General features: G+C 37.4%; 1 protein-coding gene and 1 long non-coding RNA gene across 8 annotated transcripts in view; one reads left to right on the top strand and one right to left on the bottom strand.

Moving 5' to 3' along the window:
* Positions 1-10012, top strand: part of LOC138866465 (uncharacterized) — a 59106-nt gene extending 49094 nt beyond the window's left edge. Inside the window, exon 3 of the long non-coding RNA XR_011399586.1 lies at positions 9873-10012. This is a non-coding gene — a long non-coding RNA (uncharacterized lncRNA). The remainder of the gene's footprint in view (positions 1-9872) is intronic.
* The window catches only part of Klp31E (kinesin-like protein 31E), a 241789-nt gene continuing 219867 nt past the window's right edge, over positions 3079-25000 (bottom strand). The window contains exons 4-29 of one of the 7 annotated variants that reach the window (XM_070138872.1): positions 22595-22822; positions 22124-22270; positions 21388-21496; positions 20276-20478; positions 19800-19986; positions 19513-19689; positions 19152-19361; positions 18238-18276; positions 17526-17698; positions 17065-17286; positions 16629-16866; positions 16344-16479; positions 15940-16135; positions 15588-15749; positions 15071-15225; positions 13158-13523; positions 12126-12275; positions 11679-11835; positions 11215-11320; positions 10559-10695; positions 10158-10369; positions 9889-10009; positions 9342-9585; positions 8984-9110; positions 7791-7903; positions 3079-6162 (exon numbers count right to left, since the gene is read on the bottom strand). In XM_070138872.1, the coding sequence (XP_069994973.1) occupies positions 7831-7903; positions 8984-9110; positions 9342-9585; positions 9889-10009; positions 10158-10369; positions 10559-10695; positions 11215-11320; positions 11679-11835; positions 12126-12275; positions 13158-13523; positions 15071-15225; positions 15588-15749; positions 15940-16135; positions 16344-16479; positions 16629-16866; positions 17065-17286; positions 17526-17698; positions 18238-18276; positions 19152-19361; positions 19513-19689; positions 19800-19986; positions 20276-20478; positions 21388-21496; positions 22124-22270; positions 22595-22822 (4275 nt within the window). In that variant the 3' untranslated portion in view covers positions 3079-6162; positions 7791-7830. Of the gene's footprint in view, positions 6163-7790; positions 7904-8983; positions 9111-9341; positions 9586-9888; positions 10010-10157; positions 10370-10558; positions 10696-11214; positions 11321-11678; positions 11836-12125; positions 12276-13157; positions 13524-15070; positions 15226-15587; positions 15750-15939; positions 16136-16343; positions 16480-16628; positions 16867-17064; positions 17287-17525; positions 17699-18237; positions 18277-18862; positions 18887-19151; positions 19362-19512; positions 19690-19799; positions 19987-20275; positions 20479-21387; positions 21497-22123; positions 22271-22594; positions 22823-25000 lie in introns of all 7 variants that reach the window. The other 6 variants (XM_070138832.1, XM_070139035.1, XM_070138926.1 and 3 more) reach the window with 6 other exon arrangements.

Here is a 25000-nt window from a genome sequence, read left to right as displayed (position 1 = left end):
GGATAGGCCTATATTTATGTTTTCGAATTGCGTGGAAATGGCTTGGATTCATTAAAGTTTTTCTTCTGCCGGAACATTTTTTGTCGTTATTTTCTGCCATTATCACTTCGTTGGACATTTCCTGCCAGACAGACGGAGTCCCACATGGAAGAGTACTGCCACCAAGTATTGTTGTATATATTCATTGACAATTTACCGCCTCCCGTTGGGACGTTGGGTAATCACTGTGCTGATTAGTGTGCACTGTGGCATTCCAGTTGGCAGTAATAAGCATACTAAGTAATTCAAGTCCAAATGGCGTTGGATATGATTCATACCTGGGGCCTCTGAGAGATCTGCTGGACTTTGCACATAGTTCTTACAGATATCGGGTGTTTTGTCATCATGTCCATATAAATATACATTTATATATATATATATATATATATATATATATATATATATATATATATATATATATATATATATATATATATATATTTACCAACAAGACTGACATAACTCTCTTCCCATTCTGAAAATAACCATCCCCAAAAAATGTATATATAATTATACATACATATAAAATTATATATATATATATATATATATATATATATATATATATATATATATATATATATATATATATATATATTAATTATACATGAGAATGAGAATCCCGTATTTTTAAAGTACTGACAACTTTTCGATTTTATTTATTAGATATTCCAAATAAACAGTTGCCTTATGAAAGACACAATAAATCAGATAATTTCAGGAAGTTGATTTTGATGCCTAAACACTTACTTTTAAAATAAAAGTAACCACGGTTATCAAAAGCGTCATTGATATTTGGTACAGACACTCGTTTCAAATTTAATGTGCATTTACCTCTGCCACCATTACATTATACCTCCTGATGAGTCCATTTCGGTGTGGCCAAGGAGGAGTAGCTGCATGAGGAAGGGGAGGACGCTAATTGATCCTTTTGCTTTTTTTATACTTTTGTTCAGGACGCACATATAATGTTCATGTTCAGTATGTGGTTTCTATGTGCATCTTTTTCCTTCTTTCTCTTTTAAAAAATGGGAGGGGGGAGGGGGAGAGAGAGATAGTGAGTGGGTTAGTGAGTGAGTGAGTGGGTTAACATGTTAACAGAAAATGAGTGAGAGTGAGTGAGTGAGTGAGTGAGTGAGTGAGTGAGTGAGTGTGAACATCATTCGGAATGGACCTTGTGGCTGCAGTGACCATATGATCAATCTTCACCAATATTTGAAATCGATTCTGCTACTTTGCAATAGGTATTTTGCAACATTACGAGTTACCCACAATATGTGACCGAAATGGTATATGCAGGGTTGTGCTCAATCTTATTCATATGATTCTTGACTTTGTATTTTTCTCTTGTAAACTGACCACTGTAGCCAACTCATAACTAGTCACTTGGAGTTCGTCAATGATCATAGCAGATCGCAAACGATGAAATTTCATAGAAACTCCTTAAAGATAATTATTTGACATTTGGAATTACCCTTTACTTGAGCATTTAAAGGCATTTTGTCCAGGTCAAAGAAGGAGATTGGCATTTTTCTTTACCAAGTGTCTGTTGTTGTTGAAGTTCAAGTAACTCTACTAACTGATGTAATCTCGTACTCTCAATTCCAATATCACGTTCCCTCATTCATGACGTCATCACATTAATCACAATATAGGGAAGGTAAACTAATCAGTCCTTGTGCCAGTTGCAGGTCTTCGAGCAGTTGATGAGACATGCATGCAAAGGCAATAAGGTCCATCCCTACTTTACCGCATTTGATGCAGTAATTCCTTGTCATTATTATGTACTCATTCATTAGATTTGATAATAATCATTGTCACCATCGTCTCATCGTCGTCGTCATCCACCACAGAAGGAACTGTTTTGCCTTTGTGAAGGGCTTTGAACTCCCTCTCTAAGATGAATCACCCACTCCCCCCTCCATGGAGGGGCTCCTCTACTGGTAAATTCGCTGGCATGAGATGACCAAATGATTCTTAATAGCTAATTTGGTAGGTAAGATCACATCCACCTCTGGTCATGCCTCTGGGATTTCACTTGCATGTTTGTCATGCACGGCTCCCTTGTGTGCTGAAGAGGAAATCCTGGAGGTTGAGAGAACCATGCATTAGTATTACGCGCTGTTAGAAACACATCTTTGGTCTCTTATTCCAGCAAGATGGGTGGCATGATCTTGGCTCAGTCAGATCAGGTGACTGATATCACTAGAGAAGCTATGGTTAGGCTGTCTCTGCCTTGGCTTTGCACAGGTGCCCCGGGCACCACTGAGAAGAAACACTGGCTGTATTTCCTCTCATTACCCCTGTAGATTTGGAGAAAAAGCTTTAACACTAAGCTTTCCCATGTACTCTGTGGGGGATGGGAGTGTCAGAGGATAAGCGAGTCAGAATGCATCTGTCTACAAGACTGAGTCTTGGGATGACCCCTCCAAGCCTAAGCCTCATCCTCAGTGTCAGCATCATCCTCTTCATCAACATCATTATCATCATAATGTTTACCATCATTTTATCACCATCATCATTCATACCAGATCGTATGGAATTGCTGGAAACAAATAATCAAAGAAACTTTCAAGAAATGGGTGAAGATTCTATGTTCAGCAAGTGGATGGCTCCATTTTAACAAGCTAAAATTGAACTCACCCTACAAGAGTGGACATCATTAAGTCCCTTTTGTTTATATGGTTAGAGTTCTCTCTTTGTAATCAGTTAATTAAAAATAATCTATCTTTTAGTACTGATTATCTACTGTGTCAGCAGCTAAGGTCACTGATTCGTTTAAAACATAGGGATCTGGCTACATATGACCATAATAATTATTTTATTTTATTTTATTTTATGAGCCTGTTCAGTTATTTGGGCATTCTATACCAATGCAAATTTTGATAATAAAATTATGATTTTCTCCTTCCTCCACTTTTAAAAATCCTGGTAATGAACTGCACACACCATTCCTCTATCAAATACAAATGTGGTATGGATTTATGAGCAGCATTAAAGGTCACATCTGACTTTTATATAAGGATGTAAAAAAGACCGTTGTCTGTATTTAATCATTTTATTAGTACATGTTACACAACATATCTACTTGTTCTGGGTAGAGCATGGCGAATGGGTGACTGCTTCATTCTGTTTGCTTTCATATAAAAATACTCTCTGCACAGAACATTTCACAGTATTTACATGTGACAAGTTCATGGTGGGTAATGTTATGTTAATACCATCCCAACTCACTCAATCAAAAATGACGTGTTATATCTTTTATTTCTCTGAAATCATTCCTGCAAGGGGCCAATATTTGAAAAAGATACATGTATGATGTGATTGGGATGCAGCAAAACTCTGCTTTTCAGACCAAGTACACACAGAATTAAATATTTTCCTTGTGATGAATGAACAAAATTATTAAGAGTTTGGTAAATGGAAATAAAACAGAGCGGCAGTCTTCTAACATGATAAGCTCCTCCACAATGTTGAGTTGATCTCAAAGCTTAATGAACTATAGCAGCTGCAATCAGGAAAAAATGCTGCCTACAAGTCAAAATTTATTGAATCAGATATAATGATACTACATCAATGCTAACATTTAATACTAATGAACAAAATAATACTACATTTTTTTTCTGCATACTCCATTTCTTGACCAGATTTATTGGTCATACAATTATTTCTGCCATTCTGTAGTCGTTTACTCTCAAACAGGAAGTCGATTAAGATATCTGCTGCCATTTTGAAACTGCAATTCTAATTTCTTTTTAAGATAACCTGTATATTGTGAACTAGAAGCTATAGCAGGCTTTGGATTACATACAGATATACATATATATGGTATTTAACCTTTATAACATATTAATCCATTCTGACCCTTAGATGTTGGTGTTAAAACCATGTCATACTGACAAGAAAATTCAGAACTAAGGGCATCAACTTGTCTATCACAGTTGGCTTAAAACAATGCGATCTCTCTGGAGTAGAAGTGTGTTTTGCTTTTCATGTTAACAGAAAATTATCTTGTTTTCTAAGGCACATTTTTTTTTTACTAAGTATTCACCATTTTGCAATAATTTGATCTCGCTTAATTTCACTTGTAACAGATAATCTCAACTGGGCATTGATGGATTAGGACATGAATTTAGTCGATGACCAGAGTCAACCATAACTGTAATGATATACTCCTAGATAAATTCATTATAAATAATTTGAAGGTGAAACAATGCAGGAACATTCTGCAATATATCCATTAACCAAAAAATCCTCACGTAGATAACCACTCCTACTAACATAACCACTGTAGCAATCCTAGCTATCACAGTACTAGACACTGTTCTTATAGTCAGTCACAGGTATGCAAGTTACTCCCACTAATAAAGGTGAGAAGGTGAGAAATCACACAATTCTCACTCACTCACACACTCACACTCATACAAAGGTCCTTGCATACTTGGTTACATACAAAAAGAACAAATAAAAATAATATGACCATTAGTCACAATTCTAAGAGTTAACATAATGAGCATAATGCAAGAACACTTTCCTTCTATCTATAAAATTATGAATTCTCCATCTTCGGTTCAATTGAGAAAAAAAAAATCCTCGGAAATATGTCCAGCAAAAAATATAAAATACAAAGAAACTGAAAATAGGAAAACAAAAAGACTGTACAAAAGTTAGAACTAAAATGAAATGTATACATATATACAGAGAAATAGTAAGACAGATGTGTAAGACACTTATATCTATAGCACACAGTATACCAATTTGGTATTTTGACAGATTCCTGTAAATTGTAAAGCTAAATCTTTATCTTAAAAAAGGGGGAGGGGTGCATATCCCAGCATAAAAAGGGTGAGGTTTCAGAACATGATGGCGATAGAATACGAATCACTACTTGACAAAAGATCAAGCTTTTTAAAAGTTCGCCAGACAAAATAAGCTTATATTTCATTCTGCACCATAAGCTTTTCATATGTAAGAAATATCAAAATATGATGATATTGGATAAATCACAAGCACTTTCACCATATCTATGGGCTTTTAAAACCGATAACTGAGAACTGGCTACCATCATGCCTGCTTGCCTCCACCGATGGGAAGATCACAACCTATTAAACTCCTTCACTGGAATGGCAATAATGGGAATGTTGGTGCGGTCATCACAGCATCATTTGACCTGACGACCTGCATGCAAACATTAACCCTTTTATCCTCACTACATCATTATAGTTGATGCTCATTATAGCACAGCAGTGTTCACTTCCATACTTATTTCATAACATGGCCTTTTATTTAATCTTTATCTTTTCTTAAACTAGATTCACAAAAGTGCTGTACCTGGCAAAAGGTTATTTTCAAAGTGCAGTGAATATGGGATATAACTGTATGAAATATTAATTTGCAAAGACATTGAACTGCATTTATTCTCCTGTGACGCGTTACGACCTATTCTCTCTTTGAATTAGTAAATTGTAATGCAACTACCAGAATTAGAAGTACAGTAAATAAAGATATTCAAGCCATTTATATGTGGTGGAGGAATGCTGCTGATGCGATAACTTTCACTAGTATTTCATTTGATTTTCATTATATATAATATAATTCATTATGATTAGCATAAGTTGCCTGAAGAACAAATACTTCCTAGAATTTTCATATTTCTCTCTATCCGTCACTTTTAAAAGTACATTATACAATCTGCATAAATATCACACAACTAGTTTCTAGTTTCAAGAAGATTTGCCTTTTCCCTCTTGCTATGAAAAAAGAAAAAAAATGCTCATGGAAACAAACATAACCAGACCACATAGGTTTCGTAAGTTTAAAACATAAGAAATGCATAAGCCTATGCATCATCTTAGTTCCCAGCCTTTAGAGATAAAATCCACAACCTCAGTGTGTGGCCTAAAATTGACAGTACTCAGAATTCCTATTTTTCTGACAATTCAAAAGTAAAAATAATAAATACTAGGTCTCTAGTACAACATGTAAAATAATGAGGACATACGTCGGAGCTGCCTGAGACATTCTTAAGAATAAACCCTAAAGAAGACACATCATGAAGCATCCGATAATTCCGGTGAAACGTCGTAACTTGTCCTCATCCTCCACATGCCAATGGTACAATCACTGAAAGGAAAAAAATTGCAAATGAGGACATGTTAATACTGTACCTATTGTGATTAAATTTATCAACGTTTATACAGTAATCAGTCATTTAATGAAAAATAAATGGTACCATGAATTATCACAAGGAATATCTTCTTCAAACATCTGCCAGCTGGTTGAAATCCTAAATCACTACTATGCACATCAACAACACTCAAAAATAAATTATAGGTCACCATTCATCCTAAAATTTCATTCAGCACCAACACTTATTGTCAATGCCAGCCAGCATTAGGAAAAAATCTTTGAATGATCATTCTTTTATACATAAAACAGAGTATGCAAAAAAAATAAAAATATATATATATATATGTAACCATACATCCTATAAAAAGCAAACAAAATATAATGAGTATTCCATTAGAGAATGTAATAACTATTACAACAGTAACGCCTTATTTGTTGGTACAATGGCAATCTCTTGTCTTACAACAAGCAGCTGTAATACTACAAACTAAAAGAGAGAGAAAAAATTATTGCCTTTCGTGGCCTTCACTCACTTTTCTTTACTGATAATGGATATTGTACTTCTTACACTCTATAGATACAGGCTATTTATTCCAGCCTCTTGTTTCAACCTAGTGTATGAAAGCTCAAAGTAAGAGAGAGAGTGATGGACACAACACGCACAATATACATTATATAATACATATAAAATTCTACATAAAAGAACAGACACCATTATAACATTCAGTTAAACAACTGACTCCTTATTCATCCATAATACAAGCTATAAATAATAAGCATTTGCAAGAATAGAGATGCACGTTCCTGTAAAAACATAGGCAATTCAATGGCCTCTACGTTTAATATAAACTCACTGTTAGGAATTCCTAATTAACACTCATGTTCCTGAAATTGTTGAACTGGATTCTGGGAAACTTGCATATCTTAAAAGCTGGTGCACTATTCCTTCCAACTATGCAAATACATCTATATTCCAAATTTTCATTATTTGAGAGCAAACAAATCTTTTGGAATTCCCATACTCTGAGATTCGCCAATTCAGAAAAATATCTTTTAACATCACAAGATGAGAACACGGATAAAAACACATGGAACTATCTACACAATGAAAATTCTACACATAGAATAATTATGAAAATAGTGGTAGAAATTAATTCATAACTAATAAATGGAAGAATAACAAAACTGACATTCAAAAAATAGATGTGATATAAACAAGAGATGCAAGGCAAGGGCAGGGTATTTACATTAATGATTTTTTTTTAAATAGTAGTATTCATCTGTCTTCTAAGACAGATTTTTGTAATGAAAAGTGATTGTGTAAAAGAAACATCACAAGCCATAGACACCAACATGCGTCTTCATATTTTGTATATACATATATTAAAGATTATTATATTATTCTACAAATTCTTTAGTCATGTCCATCCAACCAAGCATATTATAAGAATAAACTAAATCAGTCAAAGCTTATCATACCATCAACTAAACATTTAAGTCTGCAGCTCCATATTAAAGCATAAAATACCTAAAATCTTGGTAACAAAGAGAAGAGAAAACCATCCTAATCAAACTATATTATTCTGAAACTAATTACAGTCACATCTTCATGCACATCGAACCTTTACTTCACTTTTTCTATAGCTTGTTGCCGGAGAGAAATTAGAGGGATAGCTCAAAGGTTCTCCCGGCTGCAACACCCACGAGGGGCCTCCAAACCCGAATGTCTCCCTCACTGAAGGGTTGTAGAAGGAGGCGTTAGAAGAAGGGAGAATTCTTTTAGGGCTCATGTGTGACCTAACTCATTGATGAATTGATCGATGATTCAAAATTTCCTGCCACATCAATAACTGAATGTGACAGACTAATGGGTGTCTTTGCATGCATGTTACTTCATGGCCATTGCATGCATATACATGTGCTGTTGCTTTGGTTGTGTTACTGGTTTTGTGTTCTGAAGTTAACTGTGTGATATGGTTGATGAATGCATTTGCTCACATAATTCTCATAACAGTTCATAGATCTGATGATACTTAGTTCCTTAAAATTGATCATGTACAAATCTTTAAATGTTCTCAAAATATCTGTCTGACCTTCCTGAAACTCCCATAGCCCTTCAGATTAGACTTTTCTCTTAAAATGATTCACTTAACTAAGTCCATGTGCAGCATTTCAGTTTATAAATGTCTGTGAGGATCATGCAATATATAAAAATATCACTTGCACTCTACTTGAACAGAAGATAAAGGAACTAGCAGTGCAGGCTATTGTGTCCTTTTATAATTACATAAAGTAGAAATTTAAGTGTACAATGTATCTGTAACTTCCAGATGTCTTGTTGGAGCAAAACGGAAACAAAAACATTTCCATACCACATGACCTGAACAACTATGGTCCTTGAAAATAGAAAGTCAGACTGAAATGAAAAGTCAGACTAAAATTTTTTTTTTTTTTTTCAGACTTTTTGCGTATTAAACTGAAACAAATATACGAGGGACAACATACAATATTGTTTTTTAGTAATGTCTTTTGCTTACACTATCCTCTAATTTTGGTATCGGCTTTTCTAGGTATACACATCATCCCTACTATATAATCCCTCTCCCCTTCCATTCTGTAATACCTAATACCATACCAAGTCTATAGTTTTTCCCTTGTCTACATAACAGGCACTTGCAAACAATGGGATGTTATCAATTTACATTGGGATGCTAACAACTTAACAATAGCCTTTCCTTAAAAAATATACTCTGAAATGAAGGAAAACCAGTTTTCATATGAAACAAGGTCACATAAAATGTCCATGTGCACTTACTTGGATGCTGTGAAAATGCACGTAGAATTAGTAGTGATGGCATTAATTGGAGATGCATGAGCTCGAAGTTCACCAATCAATTGGCAACTCTCAGTAGACCACATCTTTATTACACCTCCTCGACAACCTGAGATATTTAATGAAACCACTTAGTGTCTGAACAACTAAGGATGATAAAAGAATTATAGTGGTTAAAAAGAGTTTAATCTTTCCTCATATCAATGGCAGTGAGAAAACAGATGACCTTTTTCATCTTATAAAAAATCACAATAAGATCTAATAGATTATGTAAATAAACTCTAACAATAAGAAAAAAGTAATAATAATTATAAACAGCAATAACATCCACAGCACTAACCTGACAAAACAATTTGTCCTCCTGGAGTGAAACACAATGCACACACCCAGTCCTTATGTGCGTTATTTAGAGACTGTACAAGCTCCCCTCGCTGTAGATCCCACTTCTTGATGCACATATCCCGTGAGCCGGAGAACAGCATATCACCATAGAGAGCCAAGGACTGGATGCCGTCATAGTGAGGGGGATCCAGGTTTATTCTGGGGTTGACTAAACCAGTTGTGTTTCCTGAGATGTCAAACACCTGTTTGGGATTTTACAAAGAGCGAGGAATTAGTTGTATGAAATAGCCAATAAAACTTTGACATTGTTTATATGCTAAGTAAATGAGAATTTAAAGATCACTAAAATAAATCCATCTGTTATGAGAAAACATCTTTCATTCATATATGCACATCTTTGTAGGCATAACAATCAGAAGAGTAAAAATCTTCATCTATGCATCCATGTAAAGTATATGTGGGCATAAATACTTGAATATAAGACAAATAAAATAAAATAAAATAACAGATGTTATTTTTTTTTAACTAGAATTACATGGACATACCTTGATGTAATGATCTTTGGAACCTGTTGCAATGACATCTTGGCCTGGAACAGTGGAGTCCACAGCCAGACACATGACAGCTGCCTGGTGACCCCCAGCAAGCTTTCCTACAGCTGTGTGCCTGCAAAAAATATGTTTATGTTAATATTGCTCATCAAAGATCATCAACCCCTTTGTATGTATTTCTCTTATCCTCAAAATAAGCACAACAAAATATACATTAATATTCACAACAGGAAAAAGAAAAATAACTGTTGAAACAAACATACTTTCTCAAGTCCCATATTCTAACAATATTGCCAGCAGCTGAGTAGAGAATATTAGTAGAAGTGGATGCAGCTATGTCTGTGATGAGAGTCTCTCCTGGTGGCATTTGAAGCGTCCTTGATTGAGTGCTTGATTGCATGGGCCCGGAGGAAGTTAATCCTGCTGAGCTAAGGGTCTTGACGCACTTTGCTGGATTTTCTCGGATATCCCAGACCTGATGGTGGAAAACAAAAGATGACTAACATACATATGAATTTTCTGTGGGATGTTCCTTGTAATCAGACATGAATTTACCATTATGATCTTTTAAACATATAATTTTCCTTTATTATAAGAATAAACCAATTATAGGAAGTGAAAGAAATTCCATCCATGAATGAGAACAATACACCCATTACTTTACCTTTATAAATGAAGATGAAACAGAGTAGCAAATCCTCTGTGACTCACAGTACCTCACACAATTCACATTATTGGGATGACCTCCCAGAGACTGAATCTCTTGGCCTCGTACCAAGTCCCACACCTTAACTGTACGATCTGGAGAGGACAGGAGGGAAAAATTATTAAGACTTTACTTTGCCTAATTCCAAACAAACTAAACATTTTGCATATTTTATCTGCTCTTAAGGTGTTATCTCTCCATACTTTTTCACTTACATAAAAACAGGCATGCATGTAAACACATCTGCACGTCTTTGCAGGATCTCCTTTATTTAGCAGTAAAGCTGAGAAGTGTAGCCCAGATAAAAATGTATGAGCAGATTTATCACCAAGATAATACAACTTTTAAAAAATTTACAATCATCAAACATAAGGCTTGCAGATAAAACATAAAAAATTTACTGCTGTAAATAAATAAATACATATGAATAAACAAAATAATTATGTTACATAAATCTAAAAATATAGATGTAGTAGGATAAACTTTGTCCCTTCAATCACAATCAATAAGAATGTTGAAAATCACATATATTCATAGAACATGTTCGTCTGTTGCAGGCTATACTTTGTTCTAAGAATACTAGGAATATAATTAGAAAAGGATTAACCCCTTACCTTTGGATGCAGAGAAGAGTAGGTCATCAGTAGCATAGACTGACAGCACAGCCTTTGAGTGCCCCTGAGCCACATGTGTACATGCCAGTACTGATCGCTGGCTTACCTGTAACATACATTTTTGTTGATTTGCTGGAAATGCAACATCTTTTCACCTAAATATATATCAGGTGTTTATCTTCACACATATGAAATCAAACATACACACAAATAAACACAGAACCAGGATGTCAGTATAGCAGATACATGTCACATCATAACACATACATATGCTTGCATTCACACACTAAAGGCCTTTTACCTACATATATCAACATACACCTGTACAGACTACCCAATCACCCACAAATATGCTCATGCACACAACACACACAAATGCATACAAACACATATGTACAACAATATAAATGCTTTCATCCACTCACTCACCCTCTCTAAAATGATAAATACTGTTAATCACGTACCCTCCCAGAGTGTGGGTTAATAATGCCCGTGTCTGGTCGAGCCTCCCGAGTCGAGGAGGTGGTTGAAGTTAAGCGCGAGAAAACATTTTCTTCACGAGATGTTGATCGCCGGTAAGTGGTGGGAGATGTTGGCGGGGTCATTTCTGGATTATTATCTCTGCAAAGAAAGATTGAATATAATTCCAACCATCTATTCCGACTTCCTATTTTGTGCAAGTGTGAAGGTCTGTCAAGCACACACACGCACACAAAACAGCTGTCACAGTTCTCTTCTCACATCATATGTCTATTGTTACATGTTAGCCAACCATAACATCAAAAATCTTTTCTTTCACACCTACAGTGAATTAGATGATGAATTTAACACACAAGCATACTGAACCATCTCAAAAAAATCACTTCAGCCTCTGAAATACTCTAACATAAAACCTCACCGCCGCTACTCACGCAGAATTTTGTCGTGAATAATTTAGGTTAGAGGTGCTAAGAGAGGTGAGGGACCTTCTACCCAGTCGGGGAGAAGTGGAATCTTGGCGGTCATATGTCTTGCGACTAAGAATGGGTGATGCTTTGTCAGGCCGATAGGTCATCAGATTCCTGCAAGCCAAGCCAGCCCAAACCGAGGCCAGAGGTTAGTGTAGGCTCCTCTAATCTGGTTAGTGTCATGTTAACTGGTCTAATGCTGGTTTTGGACTGTGAAGCTCAATCTTTTTCTCTCCTCTCTTTATTTTTCTTATCTATATATAATTTCCGTACACTAACACGTACTATATCGAGTGTGAAATTTTGTAACTTCCAGTGGCACTTTGATGATGCTGGCTTGACCTCATGTCCTTGTCATGATGCAGATATGCTAGTCTAGCATAACAACTACATGACAAATAAAGTGTAAATAATAATTATAACAGTAACAATAACAATTTAAAAAAGGGAAAATCAAATTCATAAAAATAAAAAGTATCATTGGAAATAGAAGAGAGACACTGAACCTTACAGACACACTCAGTAACAACACTTGAAATCACTTTAAAAAAGCAGGGTACCAAAAGAAAGCTTCCACAGTCACAAGACCAAACTAAAGGCTATCAAGCAGCAAACTCATAAGGTAACCTATACTTATTATACTTTTGATAAATGTAAGACAAAAGTAAATAAATAAAAGACAAAAAACTCTGTTACTGTAAAACACCAATTAAAAAACTCTAACGCGAAAATCTGAAAGCACCCGGCCTGAACCTGTTAGCTTAGGTCATTAGGCGCAAGTGTTATATTACCTAAATCTACTCAAGTATACATGGGTGTAAAGCAGATTAGCAGTTTAAACAAAAAAAAATGTAAATCAGTATAAAAGTACACATTAGTATAAACCAAATGTTAAACACTAAAAGCAGAGGTTAGGAAGAAATGTAAATAATAACAATAATGATAATAACAACAATAATAATTTATATTAATATAAAACTATTTTGTATGACATACTTAAGTGGATTTGGAGCTGAAGTGACTCTGGGGACTGCTCTATGGCTAGGGGGAGGTGGCATTAGAAGACCATCATCTCCTTCCAAGCTTGTCGCCATACGATCCATCGCCAGACTTGAGGACATGCGTTCTGCACTGCTGCGTTCTGCTGCTAGACGTTCGAGGACAGCTATCGAAGTTGCACCGACTATGGTCCCAGCTGGAGTGGTGTTTGCACTGGTATCCGTGCCACTTGCATTCCCATTTTTCTCTGATCCGTTGGTGAAGAGCATGTCTTCCGTTGTTGCAGTCTTGCGCCGCGCTTTGTCTCGCCTTTTTAGGGAATCGGAGGAGAAGACTAGCGAAGTGGCAGATGACTCCATCAGGCTGTGAGGGGAAGGGGAAGGAGGAAGGGAGTGGGAAAGGAAAGGAGGAAAGGCAAAGCAAGCAAAGGGAAGGTGGCATCGTATTACAATGGCAAGTGTGATAACAAAAGAACCGTTACCAAATAAGGAGTTATGTTACCAGAGAAAATTAAATCAAAAGTAAATAAAAAGGTGTAATTTGAAAGTACAGTAATGAGAAGTCAATAACAAAGCAACATGCAGGAGATATTTAATTTGAGCAGAATGGTTGGGGGGAAGTGAATCGGTTTTAGCACATAGCAGGACAGGGTGAGCATGTATAAAAGGAATGAATACAAGGATTGTATATTGAGTATTTTGGAAGCCATGCCATTGATAAAGAGAAGTAAATGATAATAATATGCCACAAGGGTACAAGTATTACATTCAGGTTTTGGGAGAGGGTACAGAGAGGAAAGGGAGTCCACGAGAGATGGGAAAGGGAGAGACAGAAAATATCTTTGTCACTAAACATGCCAAGGTCACTACATTTAGAATTCTCTCCCAACAATCCTGGTGTATATGGAGAAGTGAAGGGATGCAAGGGAACCCATACATTTTGATAAGAGTCATAGTTTTCTGAGCCCAGTTCCCCTCCAGAGCTGTCTCTGTGTGCTTTGTGCATGCTTCATACATGCCTCTCTCCAGTAGCACCATCCAGAACAAGTCCATCAGCATGTTGTTCACATTGCTCCTGATGATACCTTACAGTGACCCACTTTGCTAATGTCGCTAGGAAATCATTGATACAACCAATGCAATAAGTTTTTCCACTAGCATATCCACTAAATGCACTATAACCAGTGAGGTTATCAGCAGGCAGGTATCTGTATCTAAAAGCTTCTCCATAGGAGGAAAGTGGCTAAGCAATGAAACAAGTGAACCAAATAAATTGAAACAAAAACAAATGGAACAAAAAAACAAAAGGGTGGAGTCAGGTTTATGAGGGATGGAGGAATGGGTAGCTGGGGTCACACTCGGTACTGCTACTTGAAGCTCACAGAAAATTGCTATGTCTTTCCCCCATTTTAAACTAACCTGGGGTTTCTCTTTTGGCATTAAATGCTTCTACAGTTTCAAATGTTAATCAATGCAACAAACATAGCCTGTATTATTTCATTATAGAAGCTCTTACATTAGGGAGAGAAGACTTTGTTTACCTGCACAGTTACTTTTTTTTTTACATAAGCATGCTTTCTAAAAGTAGCTTTAAACAAATGTTCCCATAAACTATATTTCTAGGAAATAAAACTTCTAATAGATCTAACACATACTGATGGCACAGATAGCATTTTTTATCATGGACTGGATTTTGATGGTTTTTATATTAGGCTTAGATCTCAACTGTTCTTAGTTGGATTACTATGCAAATCAACAAAAGGTATAAATCTTTCTTTTCTTGGAACCAATCATTAAAAAAAAAATAAGGAGAACAATGTTTGAAAGTACACAGAACACTATATAATCATAATCAATCTAAACACTATATCACAGACATCAAATAACGAAGCATATTGTATATTTCCTTACCCATCTGTGGGAGAATTAGATCTCGAGGACTCTGTGGATGCTGGAGTGTTGTCCTCAGCAGCCACCAGGGACGACATGAGGCTGTAAACCTCAAGGTCTTTGTCTCCCAGAACATGAGCCAAAAGTTGTTCCTGGACACTTGTTGTTTGTTCCATCTGTTAGATACATTTGTAAGGATATTGTTGAGTGTATCTTCTTATTGTCTTGAAGCATTTTCATCACACCTTTAGGCTAAAAACAACAATCTTCACAAAAACAAAAACAAATTGTATTCCAGGTAAATACCCAGTTCTTGTATAATTTGGAGGAGGCTAGGTTTCACTTATACACCTTTCACTATCTACAAATAAACTCGGAAACTTAAAAATTCTATCAACAAGCATCAATATGATAATGTAATACTTTCAGTCATGACTAGCTCTTTCAACTTTGAAAAACAAAAAAAGAAAAAAATAATTGAAATATACCAAAATTGTCCTTTCCCTTTTTGCACACTGTAATCTGCTACTAAACATACCTGCTTCATCTTGCCCTCAAGCTCGGATATTGAAGCTTGTCTCTGAGCTGCTATTGTTGCTTGGTTTATTGTCATATTGATGAGCTTGCTAATGAGGTAGTGTGATTCATCTAAGTTTAAGCTACTTGTGACAGTTCCCGTTTGCAAAAGATCCGAAGATTCCTGGAGAGAATTGGAAAAAACAGAATGTTAATAACATGAGTAGCACCACTTATCCTAAATGCAAGAAGTATACCACCTGAATTCATCTTGTAAATTCAATATGTAAGCATCAAAATTCTTAAAGAAGATACTACAACACCAGGCTCATTATCATAATAAAAAGTAAACAATAATGCTGAAAGATCGTTACCTTGCTCTCTTCCATGCTCATGATGTTCTCCTGGCACTCCTGGATGTTCTCATGGATGTAGTCAATATTGGCCTTCAGAGCCTCAACCTGGTCATTCAGATCATTATAGCTGGCGATGTCTGCCGGGTCCAGACGCTCTCTCTTCCTCATCACTCGCTCAAGTTGTCTGCTCAGGGACTCACGTTCCTTCAACCATCTGAGAGAATACAGACAACCATCAGTATTTCATAGTGTTATAGTTGCTCCAGTTTTCTACTGAAACTGTCCACAACACAGTATACTCCAACCAAGGATAATAGGAAGGAGAGAAATAAAAGAATGTTAGAACCATAATACTATCATAACAATCCACAAGATACTTCACAATACCTTTCATAATAACCAAAAAAATCAAAATAAATCACCTCTCCATATCTCTTTCCATACTGCTGACAGTCTGCTTGTTGTAAGCAACCTTATTGATAGTCTGTTCAATGTTCTGCCACTTCTGTTTGGCAACCTTGGGAGAGAACGAAACCTGCTGCTGACCCATCACGCCTCCTGGCAAACACAGAAAAATCATGAAATACAGGAAAGAAATTATGAAATAACAAAACTCCAGAAGTATTCAACATATCTCATAATATTTGTAAATATGCATCAGGTCACTTTATACACATCTAAGAGCAAAACTAATTTATCATACTCACTTCTGCTAAGTCTTCCAGCAGCCTTATTACTCAGGCCTTGTCTCGGCGCTCTCTTCAGCACAGCAAGCTCCTCAGTCTTGCGCTTCAGCACCACATTCTTCAGCCGGTTCTCTGCTTCCAAGCTTTTGATGTAGGTCTCCTGCTTGCGAGAGGCTTTCCTCAGCTGGGCAATCTCTTTGTTCTTCTTCAGTTGATCCTGCTTAGCACGGCTGCTGTCTTCCTTCATCTTGTTCATGAGCTGTAACATTTTTTTGTAAAAAATCCGTAATGAATGAAAGAAAGAGATGACAATATCTCATTCTATTAATCATTACTTTTAGGGACAAAAAGGAATGAAAACTTTTATATATTAGTACAGACACCTGAAATATTCCTCAGACCTAAATCATGTACAAAAAGAGGCACATTTTCATATACATGTACTTTCAATATTTACCTTAACTTTTGTCTTCTTCATCTCTGCCAAATCTGACTTGAGAGTCCTCAACTGCCTCTCATGCTGTGACCGTTCTCTCATCAATTTGGAATGTTCTTTCTGCGCAGCCTGGAGCTTCTTCATCTCTTGCTGCATATTGGTGATCTTCCTCTCATAATCTTGCTTCACTTGCTTCACCTTGTCTTCTCCTGCACTGCTACTTCCCTTGATGTGTGCCAGCACCTACATTGGTGAGAAAATTCGTCTGAATGAAATGACTGGTATAAGTTAGTCCAATATGCCCTATAAATCAACCAAATATGTTCTCCAAACTAAATAAAAAGGTCTACACAACAAGCACAAAAACAAACAGAAAATATCTTTAAAACAGGTCCCTCACAACTCTCCATGAAAAAAATCATCACCAACCCTAAACACCCAAAAAAGAACTTGATATCGAAACAATAAAAACTTAGTCAGACCTTATCTCTCTCCTCCTGGGTGGCCTTGATCCTGTTCATGAGGACATTCAGCTTATCCTCATACTGCTGTCTCATGGTCTCCAGCCGCCTCTGGCTTTGCTCGAGGCCTTCTATCAACTTCTGCTTGATGGATATTTCACTCGTCAGCTCGGCAAGTTCTTCGTTAAGGTTTTCTGTGGACCAGAACAATCATATAATTCATGATTCATTGGGTTTCTCTTTTCCTTTTTCCTTTTTTTCATTATCATTAATACATGTGTTACAGCAATATCAATGGATAGAACTTGTAGATAGACACAAAAAAATTATGCTTTCATATCAATGGATGCAAAATATGTTATCAACTGAGGCTGATAACCAAAAATCTATATAACAGAAGGCACTTAAAAAAAATAAGATAGTGATAATGATGCTAATTATATTAATCGCAATATTATTATCAATACGATGATAATCCTAAAAGTAATTATTGTTAATATTACCATTACTATCATCATTATCATTGACAATGTTGATAACAGTAATAAATAATAATCAATATCAAATGAAAAATACTAATTACCACAATTTAATGAATAGTAATATAATACAAACAAAACAAAACTACAAATACTAAACACTATTCTAATAAATGCATTAAAAACCAAAGAAAAATCAGAAAAAAGATAAAATGAAGCGACCACAGTAATCAGACCGCCCTCAGCCAGCCTACCTGTCTCCTCTTCCTCTAAATCAGAGTCTTCCTCGTCGTCTGATTAGCAGCAAGGAAAAAATGGTTCAATCGGGTATTAATTCTACTCAAGCACCACTTATTGTTATAGGTAAAAAGCAGCTGTGCTTGCTATGTCACTCTTTGGGTATCACAGGGTTTGGGGTTTATATCATAAATGTTTTTTTAGTTTGTCTGTAAGTTAATGGTTTTCTTTATTCCTGTATATCATTAATTTATTTTTAAAAATCTAATATTTTACATTCAACAATTTCTGCCCTTATAATTTCATTTAAACATTGAAATACACTGATCCATCTACTTTTGCAAAATCTTATCATAAATAATCATTCTTGCTTGAAATTTCTTTTATTAACATTTTTTTAAATAGTGTATATGTATATCTCGGCCCCAAACCTCAATGATAGTCGTATCATCTCTATCCTGTTTGCTAGAAAATTCACTAAGATCAAACACAACAGTCAACTTCATCTTCTTACAATAGCAAAAATCCCTTAATGCACAGAGATAAAGACTAACACTTGAAGCCTAACTGCTCTAAGACTTAGAAAGAGCATGAAAAGCTTTCTAAGAATTGCCTAGCACTCCAAACACAATTTGAGCTTACTGTAATATCCCATGTAGAAAAAGTCTGAAATTTGAGAAGTTTAAAAGAATACATAGCACAGTATACAAATCAGAGTATACAATAACTCCATATCAATATTAGATCAGCATACTGTACTGATTCTTGCTAGGTACCACCTGCCACAACATGTTAAATATAGCACTCTCAGTGAGCTTAGGAAACAAGGATAAAATAGCAATAAGAGAGTAAGTAACAGTTGGAAATTACTGAGTATTGGGAGGATGGAAAACCTACAAAACAAGGTGGCGTAAGAGGCATCTAAACCAACCTTTATCTTCCCCACTTTCATCAGAACTCTCTGCTTCCTCATTCTCTTCTGCTTCTGCTTCATCTTCATCTTCATCTGCAGAGCCTGACCCTTCTGATATCCTCTTCTTCCTTTCAACTACCTGGAGGTCTTTATTTAAGTCCCTCTTGGCCTCTTCAATCAACTCGGCAAAGCTCTGCGTGCCTTCCTCTACCTCACTATACATTGACCCTGTAAAATATTTTTAAAATATAGCAATATAACTAGGGGTAATTCAACAGTAAATGAAATATTACATCCAATTAAATCTATGACCAATCTTAAAAGCAAGTTTCAATTACTCTTATTATGAAATTCAACAGTCGGCAAAACAGCAACCCACCAGACATTGGGACATGTAGAGGGGACAAAGACATCCTGCCAAGGGTATTGGTTCGGTTATTGAGCTGCTTTCGGAGTTGTTGGCAGAGGTTCTCACTCTCACACAACTTTGCTCTGAGGTCTTCAATCTCCTTAAGATAACCTTGCACAACTGTAGCCATATCATTGTCCTCACCAGCTGAAAAGTAAAGGTTGTGAATCAGTTACACAGTGATGTAACACATTTGCATATACACATATAAGCACAAGGTCCCTTTCATCAAATATAATCTGTAATACTAAACTTACAGCTGGCCCATCCACTTGTTTCTTTTTCTGCCAAGAGCATGGTGTTTTTCTGCGTTAACACCTCTACTGTCTCCTGTAGCGCTTTCACTCTTGTACGCAAGTTGTTGGTTTCAGTGGAAAGCATCTGGTTCTCATGGTACATATCATTGATAGCTTCCATTCCGTCCTCCCCAACAATGCGCTTTCCCTGCAAGGCACATTATGAGTGAAATTCTACTTCATCAGTAAGTAACACCACATCTAATTCCAATAGCAACTACAGTACATCCAGACATCCCAAGTGATAAAAGGAATTAAGACAGCAATTACTACTCAACAAAGATTTCGCTCCTTTTGCAAAATATAAACACAATCATCCAGTATAAATGCATTATAAGTTCTTAGAATACACACATAAATCAAAAGAAAAACTAATCTACAAAATGATGATCACCCAAATCCCTAACAATCATCTATAATTTGCATATTTCCCATACCTGTTGATATTCCATCAGCTCCAGTTTCAGCTGCTGAATCTCCTGCCGCAGTATTGCAATGGCTTTACTGGCCTTATCCTGGTTAACCATAATCTTGTTCTTGATGTTACGTGCTCGGTTGGCATACTTCAAGGTGTTTAACGTCTCCATGAAGTCTGTGTCACTTGGTGAGACACACGCAATCATTAACGTTCTACTGTTACCTGTGGATAGAGGAAAGAGAAACCATGTTTGTTTGTTTGTTTATTTGTGTGTGTGTTTTTTTTTTTTTTTTTAATAAAAGATATACCACCAAAACAGAAACATGGCATGCACTTCCACCACCAAGAAGAAAGACATATTTCTGGCTTTATATATATTGATAGGTAGATAGGTAGGTAGGTAGATAAGAAGGGAGGGAGGAAGGGAGGTAGATAGATAAGAAGGAAGGATGGAAGGAAGGAAGGAAGGAAGGGAGGGAGGAGGTAGGTAAGTACACTAGTAGTTAAGTACACACGTAGGTAGGTAGGTAGGTACATAGGTAGATAGATAAGGAAGTAGGGTGGGAGGGAGGAGGGAGATAGGTAAGTACACTGGTAGGTAGGTAGGTAGGTAGGTAGGTAGGTAGGTAGGTAGGTAGGTAGGGAGGGAGGGAGGGAGGGAGGGAGGGAGGGAGGGAAGTAGGGAGGGAGGTAAGTAGGGAGGAAGGTAAGTAGGTAGGGAGGGAGGTAAGTACATAGGTAGGTAGATAAGTTGGAAGGGAGGTTAGTAGGAAGGTAGAGAGGTAGGTAAGTATATAGGCAGGGAGGTAGGTAAGTAGATAGGTAGGGAGGTAGGTATGTATATAGGGAGGTAAGTAGGTACCAAGGTAGGTAAGAAAGTAGGTTGGTAGGTGAGTAGAAAGGAAGGATAGGTAAGGGCAGGTAAGTAAATAAGTAGGTGGGTAGGAAAGAAGGAAGAATAACAAATTTGAAATCAGGTATACAGGTAGACAGACAAAGATACACAGATAAATATGACACAATGTTCCTCCAAGCGGTAATACATATATAACGCCCTTCCCACGCCCGCCCGCCCACCTCCCCTTCCCACGCCCGCCCGCCCACCTCCCCTTCCCACGCCCGCACGCCCACCTCCAAGGGAATCCTGCAGAAGGCGCGTGAGCTTGGAGTCTCTGTAGGGAACGTGCGTCGCCCTCTTGCTCACGTCGCCCAGGGCTGAGATCACGTTTCCGAGGGCCAGCTGCGAATTCAGAGGGGGGGGGGTGTCAGAGCCGTTGGTTGGGAGGAAGAAATGGATAAAACAAAAGAACAAAAAATGGGAAAAAAATGTTATTTATTATGAATAAAATTTATATTTAAAAAAATGAAAATATACTAAAACTTGGATTTATGAATGAAAATTCCACATTGACGAAAATGAAAGAATTAATTAATGAGTCGTATGGTGTATGTATAAATGAAAATCTAGAAAATCTATAAGAAATAATGAAGGAAAGAGAGAAACGTGTGGCTACAATTCTTACAAAAAGATCAGGTGATAATGCCTTATTTTTAAATTTCAAAATCCCACATGTTATTACATTCATTCTCAGCTTTCATGATTTCCTGAGCAAACTCATGGATTCCTTTGACACAAACTTGAAAGTTCTGACACAAAGAAAACAAATTAAAAGAAATAAAATCCTTTAAAAAAAATGTCAGAAAACAGCACACAACCTTCAGAAAAAAAAGAATAGTGAAATATTAGTGAAATGAAACATTCTCATCACAAGCAATCAAATCCTTAAAAAAAAATATCAGAAACCAGCACACAACCTTCAAAAAAAAAACTAAAAGGACCAAAACAACCGAAAAAAGTCCCACTCACGAGGCCGCAGTTGATGGAGATGCCCTCCCTGGCCCTCTCGCCCGTGGCCCCCGTGCGCTTGAGCCGCTCCGAGCCGGCCAGGTCCACGAAATGGAACTTGGCCGTCAGCGTCTCGAACTCGGGGACCTCCTCGGTGTTCTCCGCATCCTGGCAGGGGCGGAAGAGGGATAATGAGTAAAATTAATATGAAAAAGGGCGAAAAGGGGAAAATAAGTAAAATTCATATAAAAAGGGGTTAGAGATATACCATATTGGAGAGACTTAAAATGACAAATTTGTTATTCAAAGATTTAGTTACTTCTAATTTACGTTTGCTAAGAAAGGCTAGAAAGCAAATGCAGCGCAAAAAATTATCTTTCTCAGCAACGCACTTCCCAAAGATGAAACCCTACACCAGAAACAAGAAGAGGAAGAAAATCAACAATAACACTGGAAGCGCCAAGTCCTTCGGAGGACCGCCCGCGCACCCACCTGAATGGGCGCCAGCCTCTGCTGCCTGACCAGAAGGGTGAAGATGGCGTGCGACCTGGAGGACTGCGTGTTCATGTTGGTGGAGCCCGTGGTGCGGGAGAGCGCGCCCGCCCGCAGGCACTGCATGGTCTCGTCCAGCGAGGTCACGGTGCGGGTGGTGATGCCTGTCACGTAAATCCCTCCGCCGGCGTCCTCGTGGATGCGGATGCCGCCCTTGCCGCTGCCGGGCTGCGGGGAGGGGGGGGGTGAGTTACGGGGTGCATCCGGGGGCGGGGGGCGGGGGACGGGGGGCGCGGAGGACACTGGTGTTTTATGTCTTCCGAGTTTATCTGGTTTTGTTTGCTGTTATTCCTTCTACCGTATTCGGTTATTATGAGGTTTAAATTTACTTCACTTTATTTGCTGTTACTCTATCTACCTTATTCAGTTTTATTTATTGTATTTCAAAATCTTAATGTTATGTGCTCTACTGCTCCACGTCACAAACAATAAGAAATAAATGAGTATTAGAATAATTTACAACAACTGTTAATCATCGTTTTAAAATGTCTCTGATCATCATCTTAAGTGAAACAGTAATGTAAAAACGGAAAATGTATAGAAAAATGATAAAGTATTGTAGGCGGTTTAATACATCCAAAAACAAGCAAACTGGTGTACAAGACAAAATGGAAAATTGAAATCACCTGCTTTCTAAACAAACCATAATGCTCCCGTGTTTGAAATCCTGAGCAAATGAGTGTGGACCATGTTACCTTTCCAAATAAATCTGATTTCACATAATCCTCTCATAATCATTAATTTATCTACAGTCACTCTCATCATTCTTTCGAAAAGTCTTTTATTCTATACGACCAAATTCCCTATTATCACCAACTATATAATTACAGGTCATGTATGCTCGACACCCACAAGTAGAATCACAGAACAAAACACACCAAAGAACTCTACTCTCATAAAGCAAACATTCATCACAGAAGCAAGGCGAAGTCATTCCTCATTCATCCCAACACGTACATTCACATCGCAAGCAAAATTCCAACCCTTGTTACTGCACTGAATTGAGGTCTTTTATGCAAGGGGGTCTTTACGATTATTAGATTCGTCTTTTCTTGTTGTAATATAAGTTTTTGTCTTCTTCTTTTTCTCCTTCTCCTTCTCCTTCTTCTTCTCCTTCTTCTCCTTCCCCTTCCCCTCCTTCTTGCGGGTAAAATACCGAACGGATAACTCGAAAAGGCTAGCGTCACGGTTGTGAAACGTGGGTTGCGTTCCCCGTAGACTTGGCGCGGTCCGGGACGCCTCCCTCCAATCCGTGTGGAGTCAGGAGGGAAAAATTCCTGCCTCGCGCTCGCCTATTTTCGCCGGCAGCAGGTAAGCCTCGGCATCCACAAGATCCTGCGACGGTGTGATCGCTATGTAGGATATTTAGGGGACGTAGGAACGCTCGTTGGCCTGCCTTTCATTTCCATTTTCCTAACGGACACGCAGCGGGGACTCGCTCTGATTGCCCACATTTTGGGGGGAATGGCGTTGTTCACTAAACTTTCGCAGCATATTTCAAGGACACATTTTAAAAACATTTTCATGGTCGATAAGCCTATTCAGTTAATGTCTACTGGTACCAATGCGATAAAAAGAATCTTTGCTTACTCGAGTTGTGTTATCTTAATCATTATCACAACATTTAACTTCAGAAAATGACTACACATATATTTTAGCAACGTCTAATTATACCTTCAATGTCGATATAACTTGCAAACAATGAGAGAAATATCCAAAATATGATGCTGAAGTAAATAAGGTTGAAAGTTAGTCATAATCGCTTCTGCAAATAAACATTTACACGACGGGCATCATTTCTTCCGTAAACAGATGATGTCTACAAATGCTTACAGAGACACCGTCGCTCATGCCAATAAAAGAGCTTCCCGGACGCACAGACGCACCGACAGATAAGGATAATACTTCAGTTATAAAAAGATAAAACCGTAATTACGAAAGAGGAATTAATTGACCTCTTTTAGGAAGGAAAGCTCATGAATTCTGATTTTTTCCAATATCCGATAACATCCGACAACCTTAGGCAGAGATACATTACTTAAAAAACAGTGTAAAAAATGCAAAAATACACACCGCGGGTTAATAATGACCGATAATACATTGCCAGGCTGGTGATAATGATACCCTGCTAAATGACACATTAACGACGTTAATTATCTGAAATGCGATGCCATTCGAACATGGATTGAATCAGCCAATAATCTCCCCCTCGACAAGGCAGAACCGGTCCCCAGTGCCACCTCCCGGAGCGACTCGCGAGCGGCCCTCCGAAATGACCTCGCTGCGATTTCCACCGAGCAGCTTTGCAAACGGCCTGCCACGGCGCTACAGATCAACCCCGCTGCC

This window comes from Penaeus vannamei, chromosome 1 (assembly GCF_042767895.1).
Source record: "Penaeus vannamei isolate JL-2024 chromosome 1, ASM4276789v1, whole genome shotgun sequence".
Taxonomy (NCBI): domain Eukaryota; kingdom Metazoa; phylum Arthropoda; class Malacostraca; order Decapoda; family Penaeidae; genus Penaeus; species Penaeus vannamei.
The sequence above is the reverse complement of the archived record's forward strand: the minus strand, read 5'-3'. Positions and strand labels throughout refer to the sequence as shown.